Here is a 19,609-nt window from a genome sequence, read left to right as displayed (position 1 = left end):
GAAACCCAAACCCGAGATTGGACTCCAGGGGAGGAGGAGGAGGAAGCACTCTCTTCCTGGAGGGAGGGAGGGGAGGGAGGAGGCTCTGTTGTGTTGCTGCAGTGGCATTAAGCAGAGGGTGCGTCTACACTGAAGAATTAATGCAGTTTGGCACCCCTTTGGAACTGCCAGGACCCAATGCTATGAAACCATAGGAGCTGTAGTTTATCAGAGATGGTAGATTGGAAAACTATCCCTGAATGCCATTGCATTGAGGCCTGGCACTTAGTTACAGAGGTGCCAAACTGCATTAATCTTAACAGTGTGGATGCACAACCCATTACATAGTGCATCAGGAGCCCCCAGTGGTGCAGTGGGTTAAACCCTTGTGCTGGCAGGACTGAAGACTGACAGGTCACAGGTTCGAATCCAGGGAGAGCATAGATGAGCTCCCTCTGTCAGCTCCAGCTTCCCATGCAGGGACATGAGAGAAGCCTCCCACAAAGATGGTAAAAACATCCAGGTGTCCTTTGGGCAATGTCCTTGCAGACGGCCAATTCTCTCACACAGAAGCAACTTGCAGTTTCTCAAGTCCCTCCTGACACAAAAAAACCAACAACATAGTGCATTGGGGAAAACTAATAACCTATATCTCCTGTTATGAACCATCTTTCCAAAGAACCATCACGAAGCTTAAGATCGTCAGGAGAGGCCCTGCTCTCGATCCCACCACTTTCACAAATGTGGTTGGTGGGGATGAGAGACAGGGCCTTCTCGGCAGTGGCCCCCTGTCTGTGGAACTCTCTCCTTAAGGACATCAGGTTGGTCACCTCCCTCCTTTAGAAGACAATTGAAGACTTGGCTCTGGGATCAAGCGTTCGATTAGTGGACAGCGGCAACTGGAAAGAAAACCTAAGATATTTGCTTTGGATTTACTCGACTTGGATTTGGTTTTAATTGGCATGTTTAATTTATCGTTTAATGAATTGTATAATGTGTTTTTAATGATTTTTAATTTTTCAAATGTATTTTTTTTATTGTTTATATGCTGATAGCATGAACCCCCGGTGGTGCAGTGGGTTAAAGCACTGAGCTGCTGAGCTTGTTGATCGAAAGGTTGCAGGTTCGATTCCGGGGAGCGGCGTGAGCTTCCACTGCCAGCCCTAGCTTCTGCCAACCTAGCAGTTCAAAAACATGCAATAGGTACCGCTCCGACGGGAAGGTAACGGCGCTCCATGCAGTCATGCCGGCCACATGACCTTGGAGGTGTCTACGGACAACGCTGGCTCTTCGGCTTAGAAATGGAGATGAGCACCACACCCCAGAGTCAGACATGACTGGACTTAATGTCAGGGGACTACCTTTACCTTTACCTTATGCTGATAGCATCATATGATGCATGTGTGAAGCCGCCCTGAGTCCCCCTTTAGGGGGAAAAGGGTGGGGTAGAAATGCATTAAATAAATAAATAAATCTGGGCAAATGTTTGCTTATTGAATGAATGAATGAAAGCTATTTCTATCTCGCCCTGTCTCGCTGGAGGGGACTCAGGGCGGCTTACAACAAATAGAAAGGCAAACATTCAGTGACATATAGCAATACAAAATATTGCTGTACAGAGGCACATGCCCATACAGTCGGCCTTCTGTATCCAAAGATTTAGGCATCAACAGCTTGAAAGCAAACCTCTTCTACTCAGCACAGGGACAGCCATCACTTAACATTGCTAGAGATCGCACATTTTTGGGTGAAGCACCAAAATTTTGGAACGCTTTCCCAGAAGCAATAAGAGTCTTCAGGAAAAACTTGAAAACTTTCCTGTGTGGAATAGCTTTTAACTAATGGTGACAGAAGCCTTGGACCTGCACTTTATAATCACATTTATCTCCCTGGGTATTTTGGACAGTTTAATTAATTTTACCTCTGATATGGACCAATTTTACCTCTGATATGGACCAACTATAGAACTGGGTTATTTGATATTGTTATGTTTTAACTATGATTATAAACACCTTGAGTCCTTGGAGAAAGGCAATATAGAAATGTCTCATATATAATATACATATATGCTACGGTAAAGGTTTCCCCTTGACATTAAGTCTAGTCGATTCCAACTCTGGGGGGTGGTGCTCATCTCATTTCTAAGCTGAAGAGCCAGCGTTGTCCGTAGACACCTCCAAGATCATGTGGCCAGCATGACTGCATGGAGCGCCATTACCTTCCCGCAGAAGTGGTACATATTGATCTACTCACATTTGCATGTTTTCGAACTGCTAGGTTTGCAGAAGCTGGGCCTAACAGCAGGAGCTCACCCCACTCCCTGGGCCTAACAGCAGGAGCTCAGCCCGCTCCCTGCCAGCCTTTCACTCAGCAAGTTCAGCAGCTCAGTGGTTTAACCCACTGCACCACGGGGGGTCTCTCTCTCTCTCTCTCTCTCTCTGTATATATATATAGTAAAATGAAGGTATGCTTTTTGCATATATACATATATACATATTTGCAAAAAGCATACCTTCATTTTGCAATTTTATATAAGGGACACCATTATAATATACCTATGTACATAATGGGGCTTGAGTATCCACATTTTTGGTAACCAAGGGGGCCCTTGAACCAAATCCCAGCAGATACCAAGGGTCTATTGCGTTGACTATTGACTCACAATGAAGGAAGGGTACATTCACAATGAAGGAAGGGTACACACTAGGTGAACATTGCCTTCATTGGTGGGATGATTAATCCATCCAGAAAACCTGGTATTATCTGCTTCGGTATTCATAGCTCAATGTTATGGAATCCTGGGAGTTTTATAAGATATTTAGCCTCCTCTGTCAAAGTGTGCTGGTGATTCACCAAACTACAACTCCTAGGATCACATCTCATTGAGCCATGGCAGTTAAAGTGATATCAAATGGCATTATTTTTACAGTGTAGATGCAATCTGAGTAAAGATGCTTAGGGTGCATCTATTGTGGTCAAAACAATGCGAGGAGATAACACCATACCTGACCTGTTAATACCAAAATAATGCAAATTATAATGCTACTTCGATCACCTTAAAAGGCTCTGAAAGAAAAGGGGAAAGGCCTTTTGGTTCCTCGTTCAGAGTGGTTAATCCAAAGACCTCAACGGCGGATTAGGCGGAAGACAACACGGTACATGTTACAATGGCTGTGAAGGCAGAAGAAAGCTGCAACAGATTGAGAAGTCACCGCCATCATGTTAACCATGCCATGGGTGGGACCTTCATTGGCTGTGCACCAACCTCCACACATTAAAAAAAAATCACGGACAGGCATCTTCCAAGTTGACACTTGGAAGGCCATTATACTCGGACAACGAGGGATCACCTAAGTTACAGAGTGGTTAAGAGCTGTCAACAAATGTATGACTAAATAATATTGAGTATGTTACCACATGCTGTCGGCTGTATATCAGAGGAAGGAACTGGTAGAACTACCTCTTGAGTATTCCTTGCCTAAGAAAACCCTATGAAATCCATTGGGTTGATATAAATTGACAAACAAGGGATACAAATATTCATGGACCCACAACCTAGCAAGGATATTAATAAAAGGGCTTTTGATTGCAAAATAATGAAACAAGTCTGTAACTCATTCCACCTTCTCCAAGTTTTTTCCCCCTTCAACAGAATGTAAAAGCAGAAATAGTCAGCATATTGTCCCAGTCCTCTTTATTTTCTTTGTATAGCTATTTTTAAAAGGGGTATTTTGAAGCAAGTTTTGGCTGGAGACCATCATCAGTGATGGCTAACCGCCATCGGCAGCTCACAATGGACAGCAGCTTCACTGCTCCCAGCTGGGAATTGTGCCTTGAGCACCCAGAACCGATGCACATCCACAATCGCTTGGCTCCGAAGAGGCACCCCTCCATCTGCCAGGGTGGCACGATGCCCACCCTGAATTAGCCTGACTCCTGCCCTGCAGCAGAAGCCCAAACAGAGGCTAAACTGAAAGAGATGAAGCGGGCCGTTTTGAGATTATCATTATCACCAGGCACCGTCATATGCATTTACCAAAGATATACTTAATGACTAAGTTGTGAGTGCTGTAATATAAAATAACACAGCATAAATATGTAGTATGTAATGTTATTGTTTTTCTTAGTCGTATAAGGGGGGTGTATAAATATATGAGGAACTGAGCAGAGAGGTGAATCTATACTGTAAGTTTGATGCAGTTTGACACCTTTTTAATTCATGGCTTAATGCTATGGCATCATAGGAGTTGTAGTTTACAAGGTCTTTAGCCTTCTCTATTAAGCAGTGCTCGTGCCTCACCAAACTACAAACCCCCAGATTCCATAGCAGAGAGCCATGGCAGTTAAAGTGGTATCATACGGTGCTCAATCTACAACGTACCCTAAGACAGCAGTCAGGAAAGACAGTCGAAAAAATGCAAAGTAAAGGAACAGCTAACAGGAAGTGCCAAATCCTATTAGACTATTCTTATATCCTTTTCCTATCACTAGTTTACTTGGGAATGGTGTGGATGCCATTTATCTGGATTGCAACAAGCATTTCATAAGATCCTCCATAATGCTTTAATTAGCAAACTGATTAAATGTGGGATAGGTGGGAACATTGTCAGATGGATCCATACTTGGCTGGAATACCATGCTCAAAAAAAGTCATCATTAGTGGCTGCGCTTCAGACTGGAATGAGGTCTTGAGTGGAGTGCCTCAGGGTTCTATTCCAGGGCATCCCTCTTCAATATGTCTATCAAGGATTTATGATGGAACAGGGTCCTTATCATGTCTACAGTTGATACAAACTGGGAAGGACAGCTAGCACATTGAGGATGGGAACAGAATTCAAAAGCACCTACATACATTAGAAAATTGGGCAGAAACTCGTAAAATTAAATTCAGAACAGACAAATGCTAAATTCTATGTTTAGGACACAAGAATCAAATGCACAGGTATAGGATGGATACGTGGCTCACCAGTACTACATGTGAAAAGTACCTTGAGATTATTATTGATCACAAATTGAATATGACCCAGCAGTATAATGCTACAGCAAATAACGTGAATGTAATTTCAACTTCATTAATAAAAGCATAGTTTCTATGTTGAGCAAGAACTGCATCCATTTCTAGGCATCTTGTATTATGAAGGATATAAACAAGTTGGAGAGAGTTTAGAGTAGGACAACTTGGATAATAAAGAAGTATGGAAAACCAATCCTATGAGGCCATGTTAAATGAGTTGGACATATTCAACTTGGTGAAGAGAAGCTTGATAGGTGACCAGATTGTATTCTTCACATATCTCAAGAGAGGAGGAGGCAGGTCTGTTCTCTGCTGTCCCAAAGGGAAGGACCAGGACTATAGATTTGAGGTTAAAGGAGGCTAGATTTGGATTAAACGTCAGAAGGAAAGTCATATTAAAAGTCCTTCTGACGTTTAATAAAAATATACTGAAATAAATTTTATATATATATATATATATATATATATATATATATATGTATAATTTATTTCAGTATATTTTTATATTTACAAAAAATTAGGAATGGAAAAGAATATAGGTAAGTTGTTGTTCATGGGTAGAGGCAACTCCAATAATGTTGAAAGATTCTTTCCATCAATTGCTGTTCCACTTGAATCCTTTGTCAGCTCAATGTACTTTATTCAATTTTAAAAGCCAATTGTTGTTATTTTTAGATTTACCAAGTATATGGTTAACAGCTCCCAATCGTTTTTTCAAAGTATTTGCATCTTGATTCTGTAGCTGCCTGGACAGCTTGTCCATTTCGGAAAGTTCCCTGAGCTTCAGTTTTCATTCTTCCATTGTTGGCATTGTAAGTTATTTCCAATATTTTGGAAATAGTATCCTGCCTGCTCATACAATGTCTTGAAAAATTCTTTCACATTCTTTTGAAATTTGTTTCTCAATGAAACCTAATAGAAAGGTTTCAGGCTCTAAAATAATGTTGATGTTTAATATATTTTCAATTATTTTATGTATTTTTGTCCAATATTTTTTAGTTTGTGGGCATAGACACCACATATGTTAAAGGAGCCAACCGTTGTGTCACATTTCCAACAAATATCTTAGGTTGGATTTTAGCTCGCCGTTCTGGTGTCATATACCAACGATACATTATCTTATAAAAATTATCATGGAGGTGATAATCATGGTGCGAGTGAATTTTATTCCCCCTTTCCATATGTTTTTCCAGTTTGTATAGGTTTATTCTTAAGTTGAATTTGTATGCAAGTCAGAACAGATACATTTTTTAAGTGTAACTCCAGCCAAAATAGTGTGTGTGTATGCATGTGTGTAAGCTTTGGATAGCAAAGGGAAGGGTTAACACCCCAGTAGTGTTTGCTTTGCTGTCTGCACCCCATTTAGAAGATTTCACCTCACTCTGTCCTTGTGATAACTGGATTTTGAATGCGGAAACAAGGATTGGTGGTAAATCTTCAGTGGAGAAACCTTTTCCCCATGATAACTCTTTCAGGAATGAATTTCCCTTCCTATGGATAGATTTCTATCACTTCCTGTTGTTTCACCCCCATTCTTAACTATGAGTTGTTTGTAAGTCGGATGTTTTTTTAACTCAGGGACTGCCTCTAGTTACTTTTTAAAAAACAGTTCATGAGTAATTATAGCAAACGATTATACATATATTTAACTACTAACACAAAATCGAAACGTTAGTAACCCTTAAAGCTTCTTCAGCACCTTTCCTTGACTTTCAAAGCAATAGTAATAAGAGATGCTATATGTCCAGGGTGTTTCTTACCTTGTTGACTATTACCTCTTGAATGTATACCATGGCTAATTCTTATGAATCCTTCCTACAGAATTAATTATGCTTTTCTTTTAACGATGGGATATATATTACCCTGAAGGCACCAGATCTTGGAAGTCGAGCAGAGTCAGGTCTTGTTAGTACTTGGATGGGGAATTGCCAAGCAATAGCAGGTGCTGTCGGCTATATTTCTGAGGGAGGTAATAGCAAACCATCTCTCATTATGCCCAGGGAAACCCAATGAAATCAACAGAGTTGTCCTTAAATTGGGAAGCAATTTGAAGACACAAATACACACAGAGAGAGACAGAAGGGATTGCACACATTCACACACATACAGAATGAGGGAGAAGGGTGGAATGTTTATTTTAAAATGGTAAAACTTGGGGAGTGACTTGTAAAATTGCCGCACAGGTTCTGCCACAAAATGTATTGTGAAATCAATGGCTGTTGGGGGAAGATTTTCTCCTACTCGACTTTGCTGGAAAACAAGTTGTTTTTAAAACATATGAGTTCTGACTCCTGGCCTTGACTTTCTCTTGGAAAACAATGTTGTTTGTTACAAACCCTGTCCTTCACTACCTGACCTGTTCTGCTGCCCGCAATTGTGTTGTAGGATCCTATTGATTCTCAACATGGAGCCAAGACTCAATTGCCACTCCACTAACCTTATTGACATGGAAGTGGGGAAAGCACCTGACATCTACAGACTTTGTTTGAAGTGCACAGATCAGCTTCCAACAGTCTATTCGGCACTGAGCCCTGAAAACCTACAAAGCAAAACAATAAGAACGACAACAACAAAAACCCTCTCTTGTCTGAAAAAGAAACAACCTTGTATTGGAGCCCCCTAAATATTGTACAGCCAGGCAGAACCTTTCCTCCGAGCTCCCTGATGTCTGTGTTATGTTGTTGTTTATAAATTGCCACAGGAACCACCAGCTGTCATCATCAAAATTTTATTGGCACTCTGTAAATATTAAATCAGCATGCTAAAATTATGCCATGTGCAGTAGCAGCTGATGCTCTCTTATGGAGGCAGCCTGCAAGAGAAGGGACGGCCCTGTGTTGTCTATGAGCTTCCTGCTTCATGGGAGGATTTTGCATTGCTAATACAGGTTCCAGTCATTTCAGTGTATTTAGCTGTCATCTATAAAACTAGCATCCTCCCCTTCCTCTGTGTTTATTTGTATGTGTATGTATTTGAATATACACATACATCCTAGGCTCTTTGTATCATCTGGGGTTTGGTTCCAGAAACATCTCCTTGTGGATACCCAAATCTGTTCCATTATATATAAGGGCATAGGAAAACGGTGTGCCTTATATAAAATGGCAACATCAAGGTTTGTTTTAGGGATTTCAAGGACAGAATTTTTCAAGCTGTGGATGATGGAATCCATGGAAGGATGGTAGTACGAACAGAGAGAGAGAGAGACAGACCAGGGATGAGAATGACCTGCCTCTCCAGATATTGTTGGACTGCAAGTCCCAGCAGCCCTAGCCAACATAGCCAATAATGAATATTTCCGGGAGTTGAAGTCCAACAATGCAGAGGGCCACATGATTCTCATCCCTGCTTATAATACAGATGGGAAAATGCATTTCTTTAAGGGTGAGTGTCTTGAGCTAGGTCCTAATAATGCTTAGATAAGATCTTTGAACAAAATAGGATTACTTCCAGACACAGAGTGCTAGATAATGAAATCAATTACTTTGTCTTGGAATCTATTTATATGTTTACAAGATTGTTAGAAGGTATTTGATTTCCCTTTTTACATTTTTATACAGTAATGACCACATACTGCAGAAATTCTGTTGTTGTTTTAATCATCATTGTTATTACTATCATCGTCACCACCTAAAATAAAATCGTCACCAGTTTTTAAAAATTGGCCACCTGCTTTGAAATCATTAGATTTCTAAGTATGTGAATGTAATGGCAATTCCCCTAAAGAGTTGATGGAGTAGTTATTTATTTATTTTATTTATTTATTTATTTATTTCTGTTACTTATACCCCGCCCTTCTCACCCCCGAGGGGGGACTCAGGGCGGCTTACACAGACGGCACAATTCGATGCCCTTATACAAATACATACAAATATAAAAATATAAAAACAGTAATTAATAATTAACAGATTAAAAACATTAATATATAGCACCATAGCACAACAATAAGCAATCTCATGGTCAGTGTTCGCGTTCCATAGGTCCAATGGTTAAAATAGGTTCCTACAATATTTGCCTTTCATTATGGTCCTTCTTTTTAGCTGCCAGAGTTTCCGAAAGCCTGGTCCCATATCCAAGTTTTCAGCTGTTTCCTGAATGAGAGGAGGGAGGGCGCTGTTCTAATTATGAATACATAGCAGATCTGAACACAGAACAGTTATGACTCCATAACTCTAGGTTACAAATCCATCACTATAGTGCAGCATTCTAAACATTGTCTTTACAAAAATAGGAGTTATTTCCATTTTGCAAATATTAGCCTGAGTCTTCTAAGGTGGCTACAAAGACACTTGTAACTGTTATGTATTTATAGTCCCTCTTTAGCCCCTAGTTTAGGACATATGTGGAGACCGAGAAAGTTCCCCAATCCTTAGTTCTTGGCCAGCAGGTACTGAGATCATTGGAGGACCTGCTCCCCTGTCAATCAAGAAGCTGATGTTGACTGATGTTCCAATGTGCCACCTCAAATGAGGAGTCGTTGACACAAGAGGGAAATTGTATCGATTGCTGTTTTTATCTGTTGCATGAAGGATTGCTCACAGAAAAGATAGGACTGTCAGGTGCTCCCTGATCAATGGGAACAGACTTCCAATGTTCACAGTGATAAGTAGGAATGGATCAGGTCAGGTCACTGTGTATATCTGTAACTATGGTGCTTACATATGTATCTCCTATAAAAGATTCCAGCATAGAAATGGGGAGAGAGATAATGGTTTTCACGAGGACTGGTTGAATGATTGCAACAACAGGTTACGACCATTTTAATAATAATGATAATAATAATAATAATAATAATTATTATTATTATTATTATTATTATTATACCCCACTTTATCTCCCCCAAAGAATTCCATACCTTGTGTGACTGTGGAGCAGAACAGACAACCCCGCATCTGTATGCTTGTCCACTGTGCCCTGCTTCATGTACAGAGGAGGAATTGTTGGAGGCTACAGACAATGCCGTTGCTGTTGCCCCTTTTTGGTCAAAAGATATTTAGCCACCTGCATGCCTTCTATTTTTATCAGTTTTATACTAATTTATGCAATGCTTTTGATATGAAATAAATAAATCTCCCCCAAAAGGGCCTCAAAGTAGCTTACATAAAAGCATCATCATAACCGTTTAAAATATACAAATATGCAAACATTAAAACAAGGTTAAATATAAATAGTATTTTAAAAAATCTCAGTTGAAAACCATGAAAACAAATTCAAAGTTAAAAACCATTCTTCTAAAACTTTTAGATAATCTCATGTGGTCTCTTAAGGTCCTTCAGATATCCATATCAACTTTTGACCAGTATCAGCTACCAAAATGGAAAACCTGTGGCTGAGTCATGCCACATTAAATTACAGGTGTGAAGGTACATGACTGAATGCTCACTGAGATAAACAGAAATTCAGAGAGAGAAACATTCTAGCTTAGTCTTTTCCCTGCTAGTTTTCTGTGCCAAGAGAGATGTATTTATGGAGGAACATTCTTCACATAGGAGCCACAGTTGCGCAATGGGGTAAACCCTTGTGCCAGCTGAACTGCTGCCTTGAAGGTCGACAGTTTGAATCCATGAGACAGGGTAAGCTCCCGTCTGTCAGTTCCAGCTTCCCATGTGGGGACATGAGAGAAGCCTACCACAGGTTGGTGAAACATCTGGGCATCCCCAGGGCAATGTCTCTACAGATGGCCAATTCTCTCACACCAGAAGTGACTTGCAGTTACTCAAGTCACTTCTGACATTAAAAAAAAATCTTCATATGAGCTCCATGTTTTCCACATGAAGTCTGAAGTGACACAAGCTAATCATGAACTCATCATAAATCATGAAATATTGTGCATATGCAAACGTATCTTATGTATTGACTTGATTGTTACCTGTGCCCAAGATTTTTCAAATTCAGTCATCATGCTGGCCTCTGAACCATGCAATTCTTCCTTTTACTAGGTCCGGATACCGGAAACAGGCACATATTTACATGAAATGCACTTGAAATTAACAGTACAGTCCTATGTGTTACTGATTTGAATCTCATTAAGATCAATGAGAATTACTTCCCAAGGAAATGGGGATAGGATTAAACCTAGTGAGCACACTGGGTGTTACTACTAAGTATACAGGTTTATGATTTTGCCGATTCATACGTGAAGTCCCCAAAATCATTTTAGATTTTAGATAGCCAGCAAATGGGCTCATTTTTATCTGTTGCTTAAATGTAGTAAGAGCCAACATAAACGTAATAGCTGGGAGACATCAATCTTAAAATTGTCCAGAAGGTGTGGACATCTTGGGAATATAGAAGGGCATGTAGTATATTAGTAGCCCGCTCCCGTTGTGAGCCATGGATCTTTCAGCATCTGTTGATGAAATCCAGATGTTAATGTCACTCAAAGGGTTTTGGACTCCTAAGAAGAACAGCAGATTTAAAAGATATTATTACAGCTGGTTGCCACCCACTGTCCTTAGAAACAGTGTTATGAACATGCAGTGCTTTGTTCATTGTTAAAGACTGTGCTGGTATTATAAAGCTGTGCATATAGTTGTGATTAATCTGATTTTCGGAAACAAGGGGATACATGTAGTCTGGGAGCAGGCAATTAATTGTGTTTAAAGTACTTTGAAAGTTAACTGTCTCTGTGCCTGATGCAGCACATCAGTGACTGGAAATTGTTAATTTTCCCTCCACCACCACTGTCATTAGGGAAACCTTAAAAATCCTGTACATTAAAATAAACCCCTATCACAAATCAAGATAAATAGGTATTTTATTAGCTACACTGTCGCCCCTCCACCCATCATTTCCTTCCAGACCCTGCTGTCTGTCAAAGAGCCCTATCCTCTGGCTCTATTTTTCCTCTCCCTTCCTTTTTGGAGCAATATTCTGCTAGCACCTGGGCTCAACTTGCTCCGAATATAGAGGTTGACTCTGAAAATCAGATCCAATTAACACATCCTTGATATAACAGAATACAGTGTTAATTACATGCAGCTGATCATTGCTGGGTTAATTAAACACTCACCCTCAAAAGCTAAGGCACTAATCTAATTAACAATTACTACAGCTGCTGTTTTCTCTTTACACGTCCTTTCTAAATGGTTCAGATTCACACTTAGGGCCCAATCCCACAGTTTCTCTGGATGGAGAATTCCCTTTGATCCGGATGGCATCACTCAGTAATAGGAAGTTGCTTTATTCAGAGATTGGAAGGAGAACAAGCCACTTTACCCTGTATTTTGGATGATGAGAGAATGTGTGTATTTGGAGTGAAAAAATAACATTTAACTTATTTTCCTTCTTTTTAAACTTTGCTAGTATGGCACTTTATTAAAACAGTGTTAAGAAACTGGGTTGTTGCAGGTTTTTCGGGCTATATGACCATGTTCCAGAAGCATTCTCTCCTGACATCTCACCTGCATCTATGGCAGGCATCCTCAGAAGTTGTGAGGTCTGTTGGAACTAGGCCAGTGAGCCTGTGGTGTTTTGAAAGTCCTTTTGGCTGCAAGAAATTGTGGGACAGTATCTGTGTCTCTGCAGCATAGAAGGAAAGTCAGGGAGCACAGTAGATGGACTTCCCTGGTCCTTAGTTTTTCCAATTTCCATGTGTCTTGGAACAGTTTCTCCCCATAGAGATGTTCAATGTATTACTGAAGGCTTCCATGGCTGGAATCACTGGGTTGTTGTAGGTTTTTTGGGGCTATATGGCCATGTTCTAGAAGCATTCTCTCCCTGACGTTTTGCCTGCATCTACTGTGCTCCCTGACTTTCCTTCTACACTGCAGAGACACAGATACTATCCCACAATTTCTTGCAGCCAAAAGGACTTTCAAAACACCACAGGCTCACCAGCCTAGTTCTAACAGACCTCACAACCTCTGAGGATGCCTGCCATAGATGCAGGCAAAACGTCAGGAGAGAATGCTTCTAGAATGTGGCCATATAGCCCAAAAAACCTACAACAACCCAGTGATTCCAGCCATGGAAACCTTCGACAATACAGTGTTAAGAAATTGAGGGTGTGAAGATGAAAAAATACAGTATAACCTCTATATCTATAAAGGATACATTCCAAGTCCTTCTGTGGATATCTGGAACCACATAATTATGGACCCAGTATTTTGATTATACTTAGGCTGGAAGTATGCCAAAGAATAGCACTGGGTGAATAGGGTTCCCTCCAAACTGTATCAATATGTGCAGGATAAGTTCATTGATGGCTGTTTGATAGGATGGCTACTTCAAGTATAAGAGGTAATAGACACAGTTTACCAATAGCTGCATATTTCAAGATAGAGAAAGCAGACTTTCCTTGGGCCTCTATGTGATGGGAACATTGGACTAGATAGCTCCACTTCTTATGTTATGTTTAAGGATTTTTTAAAAGAAAGGTAAGATTTAACCTGCTGGGACCAAAGTTTCATAGTCAATCATAGAAGATAAGAAACTATATAATACTATACTACCATACTACAGGAAAAATGTGTTTGAATCCCCACTTATCTATGGAGGCCCTCTTCAGTGGTTCTCAACCTGTGGGTCCCCAGTTGTTTTGCCCTTCAACTCCCATAAATCCTAACAGTTGGTAAACTGCCTGGGATTTCCGGGCATTGTAAACCAAAACACCTGGGGACCCACAGGTTGAGAACACTACTAGATGAGCTTGGGTAAATCACACTCTCAACCTAAGAGGAGGGCAGTAGTAAACTTCTGAATAAATCTTGCCAGGAAAAGCCTGTGATAATAATGTTGTCATAAGTCAGAGTTGACTTGAAGTCATATAACAACAACAACAACAACAACAACAACAACAACAACAACAGGGAGATCAGGATTGGGTCTGGGTTGCAAAAATAGGCACTGGGTATAGTTGTGAGGTCTTATGTTGTCCACCCTGCTTTATATCAAAACTGATCAACCATGGAAACCCACTGGTTACCCTAGGAAATCACACCCTCTCAGCTTTGGAAGAAGGCAATGGCAAGCCACCTCTAAATTAATCTTGCACAAAAAGATAGGATTGTCATATAACAGTCAACTTGAGAGCACATAAAAAAGAGATATTAAAGACTTGAAGCCAATATTTTTTAAATACTTTAGGTAGGTAACAACTTTACTCACTAATACATACCAAGATTTCACTTCAGAAGGTAATGAAAAACAATGTTTATTGGTACCATGTAGGAAATTACTGTTCTCTGTGGTCATTTCTTTGTTGCTCAGTTTATGTATTTGACACCATGATGTCCTAAGAGCCATAGAAATGCCTTGTTTCATTTTCATTAGAAAAACAAAACAAGACCTTGATCTGCCATTGCATACAATAGCAGATCAATCCTAAAAACTGAAGTTTACACCAGAAAATTATAAAGTGTGAAAGTCCCTTTCAAACAGCAGAGACTATTCAAAGGCATTTCTGAAATGTCTGTGGTAGGACAGTCTTACTCTCTTTTACACACACACAGTGTATGTAAATGTTGTAAGAGAGAATCAAAATGCTGTGATGACATTTTGCTAAAGATCCAGAAAGTTTCAAAAGCTTCAGTTGTGTCCATGGATGCTCGCCAATAAATCTGAATGTCGAAAACCCATTTCAGGGTTTGTTGTTCTCTGAACTTCACATCTGCATTCTTCTACAATCATAGCCACCTTGACTATGGGCACCGCCCTTGTGCAGTTCATCTCCAGGCGTTTCATGGAAAACTTGGTCGGCAAGCAGTGGGAACAGAAGGTGTAAAGGCGATCTTCCAGACCAGGAACATGGAAAGAACTGCATTTTCCAAAGCACAAGTTGTTTTGTATCACCAGGTTCTCACAGTTCTCATGTGCAATGGTCTAAAAGAAAACACAATGATATTAAAGCACATGCCACGGCACTTCATGACAAAACAATTAAAATACAATTACTTTTGTTGTATGTTAGGCCTACCCAATTGGTTATTAACTATGAATTTTAAATTCACATTCTATGTCTACTGTATTTTAATCTTTGTTCTGTGCACTTTTAAGATGTGTATTTACAGAAATATGTTTTAATATATGTGTTTTACTGAATGATTTTTGATTATGTATTTTGACTATATTGTTCCTTGTCTTAAGCCATGAGAAAAGATGGGTAAGAAATAAAATGTATTGTTGTTGTTGTTTTATTATTAGATCTTCACATTAAACTACTACTCATTATCTGTATAAAGACACTTTTAAAAGATGCTGAAAGCTTCAAATAAATCTCAGGACCCTTCCACACAGCCATATAACCCAGAATATCAAGGCAGAAAATCCCACAATATCTGCTTTGAACTGGGCTATCTGAGTCCATACTGCCATATATTCCAGTTCAAAGCAGAAAATGTGGGATTTTATTCAGCTGTGGGAAGGGGCCTCAAGTAATCCTCAAAACACACCTCCAGTGATGAGAGTGACTATATTTAAATACTAAAAATTGTAGGAGGAAATCCAATGGTATGCTCTGGCTAACATTAAATTTGTGGCAAAGCAGAGATTTGAATTAGGAATTTGGAGCTCATATCTTATCTGTTTCAATACTTTACACAATGTGACAGATGCACAATATATGAATACAAAATATATGATTATATTAGCCTTCAGACAGAAAGCACCATATATAATCATACTGAAGTTCAAGGTTTTATCTTGATACCATAAGCTTACCTTCCCAAAGGTTCAAGGTGAGCCTTAAGAATTCTTAAGTTCAACTACTAAGGTCAACCATTTTTTCAGGTTAATATACAAATATTTCTATCCTCAAGTTTCTAAAACTTTAGATCTATGTAATCTTTATCAATGTAAAATGAATATCATGCATTTAAAGTGTTAAAAGTATCACTTTTTGGTTTACATATGGTCATGTTTTGTGACCTACCTTTGTTGTTTACCTTAAGGCCCCATCACAGGGCTTCCCTGACCAAATTGGTTCTGTTAGGGGAGGGGGGAGTGTTTGCTTTGAGCACTTCCACACAGCCCTATATCCCAGAATATCAAGGGAGAAAATCCCGCAATATCTGCTTTGAACTGGGTTATCTGAGTCCACACTCAGATAACATGGGATTTTCTGCCTTAATATTCTGGATAGAGCTGTGTGGAAGGGCCCTATGACTGAGGCCTCTTCTACACAACTGAATAAAATCCCACATTTTCTGCTTTGAACTGTTATATATGGCAGTGTGGACTCAGAATAACCTAGTTCAAAGTAGATATTGTGGGGTTTTCTGCCTTGATATTCTGGGTTATGTGGCTGCATGGAAGGGCCCTGGTTAGAGATTCAAAACCAGGGGCCCTTCTACACAGCCATATATCCCAGAATATCATGGCAGAAAATCCCCCAATATCTGCTTTGAACTGGGTTATCTAAGTCCACACTCAGATAATGTGGGATTTTCTGCCTTGATATTCTGGGATATAGGGCTGTGTGGGAGGGCCCCATGACTCCGAAGTCATGCCCCAATGCTCACATCACTATGCTATGCAGGCTTTAACAGGCCAAATGCAAATCTTGCAGCAAATGCTACAAACAACAGGTTTTCTAATTCTGGCACTTGTATCCTTTTTTAAAACTTTCAACCTGAATCTTTACTAAGATTACGAAAAAATCATTTTGCCAATCTTTTCCTTTATAAAACTTGTAATGTTAGTGACTCAGGGCCCTTCCACACAGCCATATAACCCAGAATATCAGGGCAGATGAACCACAATATCTGCTTTGAACTGGATTATCTGAGTTCACATGGACATATAATCCAGTACAATGTGGATTTTATACAGCTGTGTGGAAAGGGCCTTAGATAGTTTGTAAGAGTTGCTGTGAGGACAACCTGCTTTGCAGATTGAAAGTGCAATGTAAATGTTTGCAATCCTTCACTCTCATATTGTATGACACCCCTCCATGAAACGCTGACTAACTTAGAGATTTAATTTTACCTGAGAAAAAGGCAGAGTGCTGCAGATGTCCTGGTACTTTTCATTGGTCTTGATGGGAAGGACAGCCTCTTCAGACCTTGACTTGGCTTTCAACATGAAAATATCCCAAAACTTCTTGGCATCTTTCCTGAAGAGAGACTCTGATTTCCTCTTTGGAGGGTGGGAAGGGGGATTCTGTGGATGGGGGAACGGACTTGGGGGAGCCCAGCTTCCCAAATCTGGTGTCGCATGACTGCCTATATAAGGTAAAATAGATTTAGGGATCTGAAGTCCATCTTCTTTCTTTCTCTCCATTTCTGCCAAGAAGTGCGTCACAAACAAACTGGGCTCTTCCAAAGTCCCTTCATAGTCCAGAAGATATTTTGCTAGTGTATCAGGAGGCAGTAGATGTGGACTTCTCCTCCTCCTTTTCTTTTGCATTTCATCAGTTTGCTCCGTGGTTCCAAGCCAAGAAATCAACAGGATCTGAAGAAGCAGCACATACATGATGCAGCTGTCCTTGTCCTCAACTGGTTACTTCTTATGGTACTGCAAGGTGTTTTCTTCTCCTTCCTCTCAGTGTTGTGCAGTCTTGTTCTCCAATGAAAAAGGTAGAAAGGCTGCTACATTTATAAACAAGTCCCAGGGGTTTAGAGAGAGAAGGGAGAGACAAAGAGGAAGGCCAAGAAGTAGCCTACAGCTAATGCCATTAACACCCATTAGCTGTAGATTAATTATGATAACAGTATCTGCTCCCAGTTTTCACTCTTGGATGTGTATTCAAAGTTTGTATCCATTATAAAAGCTGTTTTCCCCTGCAGAGAGGTAATTTTAAATGTTTGGATAAATTGTTGTGCTGTTGTCTAGGACTTGTGGAGAGTTCTTGATGTGTATTAGCTTTGCCTCTCAAGAGAGGATTACAAAGGAATCCATTAGTGCAACACAAGAGTCAATGGCACGTTTGTAAGTACAGTAGAGTTTAAGGGAAGGGGGAATCCCTTTCTCAGCATGGTCTGAAACCTCGGGAGGGGGGTATAGTTGTTCAGTTAGTAATGATGTCACAAGTCTAATACTCTGAGCAAATGTGGCTTGATAGAGAATAATTATGAGTTTATGATGATCAGCTAAAAACAGCATCTATTTATGTAAATAAAGGTCAAAGTGTGTAGGTTGGTTACATGGCTCAATGGATCTGGACCAAACTTGGCACACATTCTTTTTAAAAAAACAAAGTACTCAGTTCTTCCTAATCTTCAGTTTGGATTGCTACAAAAATAAAACAGCTTGTATGACTGATTGCGCACCAAGTACTACGTTACAATTTCCGCTATTTTTTTTCATACTGCTTTATCCAACTTGAAATAATTGTGCGGTTTGAACTAAAAGAACCAAACCAGAATCAGGGAAAAGGAAAGGCAGAAGTGGATTGGCAGTGGCTAGATGAAGGCTGTTGCTAAATGAAGTGGTCCTCTGTGATGTCACTAGAAAAGAAAGGAGGTGAGCTTATTTGTTTGTTTGTTTGTTTGTTTGTTTGTTTCAGATATTTGCACCCCGCCCTTCTCAACCCTGGGGGGGGGGGGCAACTGCTAGTTAACATTTGCATAAGGGGAATGGAGAAAGGAAGGAAGGAAGGAAGTGATGGGGAAGAAAAGGAAGGGAGGGAAAAGGGGGGAAAGGTACAAGTGGAGGGGGAAAGGAAAGAAAGAGAAAGAAGAAGAGAAAAAGGAACTGAAGAAATGAGCAAAGTCAGGGTGGGAAGAAAGGAAAAGAAGAAATGAGAAAGGAACAAAAGAAGAGGGGTGAAGGTGTATAAGAGACAGTGAGGAAAGAAGGGAAGAAAGAAAAGAGAGAGTAGGAAGATGTATGAGGGAAATAGATGAAGGAAGGAAAGAGCCATAAATAGGGCAGCCCAAAGACACTGGGCCATGGAGACATTGTGAGGTAGGCCTTCTCAGAGCTGGAGAAAGGAGGCAGTGGCTTCTCCGACACTTACGTATGGGTGAGAGAGATGCAACTAAACATATATACACACACACACACACACATATTCATTCAGGGCTGTATTGTTAATATTATACATCATGCTACTATTGTAAACATTAAAAACAAATGTTGCCAAATTTTCCATCCCATCCCGTTCTGTGTTCAGTACGTACAGATAAGTCCCCCTTCCCACCTAGTGCCCTCTTAATATTGAAGCTAACATAGGAGCACAAGGTGGTGAAAGGACTAGGTTTAGACTGAGATATGGTGACCAATTTCATGCTTCAACAACTATTTTCAATATGGGGAAAGGACACAGCACATGTAAAACACTAATAAAGAGATATACACCAAGAAATATACAAATTAAATTAGATACCCATAGTTCAGTTTTTTCTGAAAATTAGATTCAACAGCAATGATCAAAATTAACCACTGGGTAATATGATAAATATAGGTAGATGACCATTATAAGTAAAGTTAAAGGATTCCATTTGACATTAAGTCATGTCAGACTCTGGGGGGTGGTGCTTATCTCTGTTTCTAAGCTGAAGAGCCGACGTTGTCCGTAGACGCCTCCTAGGTCATGTGACCACCATGACTGCATGGAGCACCGTTAGCTTCCCATCGGAGTGGTACCTATTGAGCTACTCACATTTTCAAACTGCTAGCTTGGCAGTAGCTGAGGCTGACAGCAGGAGCTCACCCCGCTCCTGATTTAAACTGCTG

At 40.1% G+C, this 19,609-nt stretch overlaps 1 protein-coding gene across 1 annotated transcript; it reads right to left on the bottom strand.

The window, feature by feature from the left end:
* Positions 1 to 14,402: 14,402 nt before the first annotated feature.
* On the bottom strand, positions 14,403 to 17,422 carry CER1 (cerberus 1, DAN family BMP antagonist). The gene is made up of 2 exons (XM_060760833.2): positions 16,919 to 17,422; positions 14,403 to 14,815 (listed from the first exon to the last, which is right to left on the bottom strand). Exons 1-2 carry the CDS (start codon positions 17,402 to 17,404, stop codon positions 14,522 to 14,524), a joined length of 780 nt encoding a protein of 259 aa, XP_060616816.1. The 5' UTR covers positions 17,405 to 17,422; the 3' UTR covers positions 14,403 to 14,521.
* Between the last annotated feature and the right edge of the window lie 2,187 nt (positions 17,423 to 19,609).

The sequence above is a fragment of the Anolis sagrei genome, chromosome 2 (assembly GCF_037176765.1).
Source record: "Anolis sagrei isolate rAnoSag1 chromosome 2, rAnoSag1.mat, whole genome shotgun sequence".
NCBI classification, from domain to species: domain Eukaryota; kingdom Metazoa; phylum Chordata; class Lepidosauria; order Squamata; family Dactyloidae; genus Anolis; species Anolis sagrei.
The sequence above is the reverse complement of the archived record's forward strand: the minus strand, read 5'-3'. Positions and strand labels throughout refer to the sequence as shown.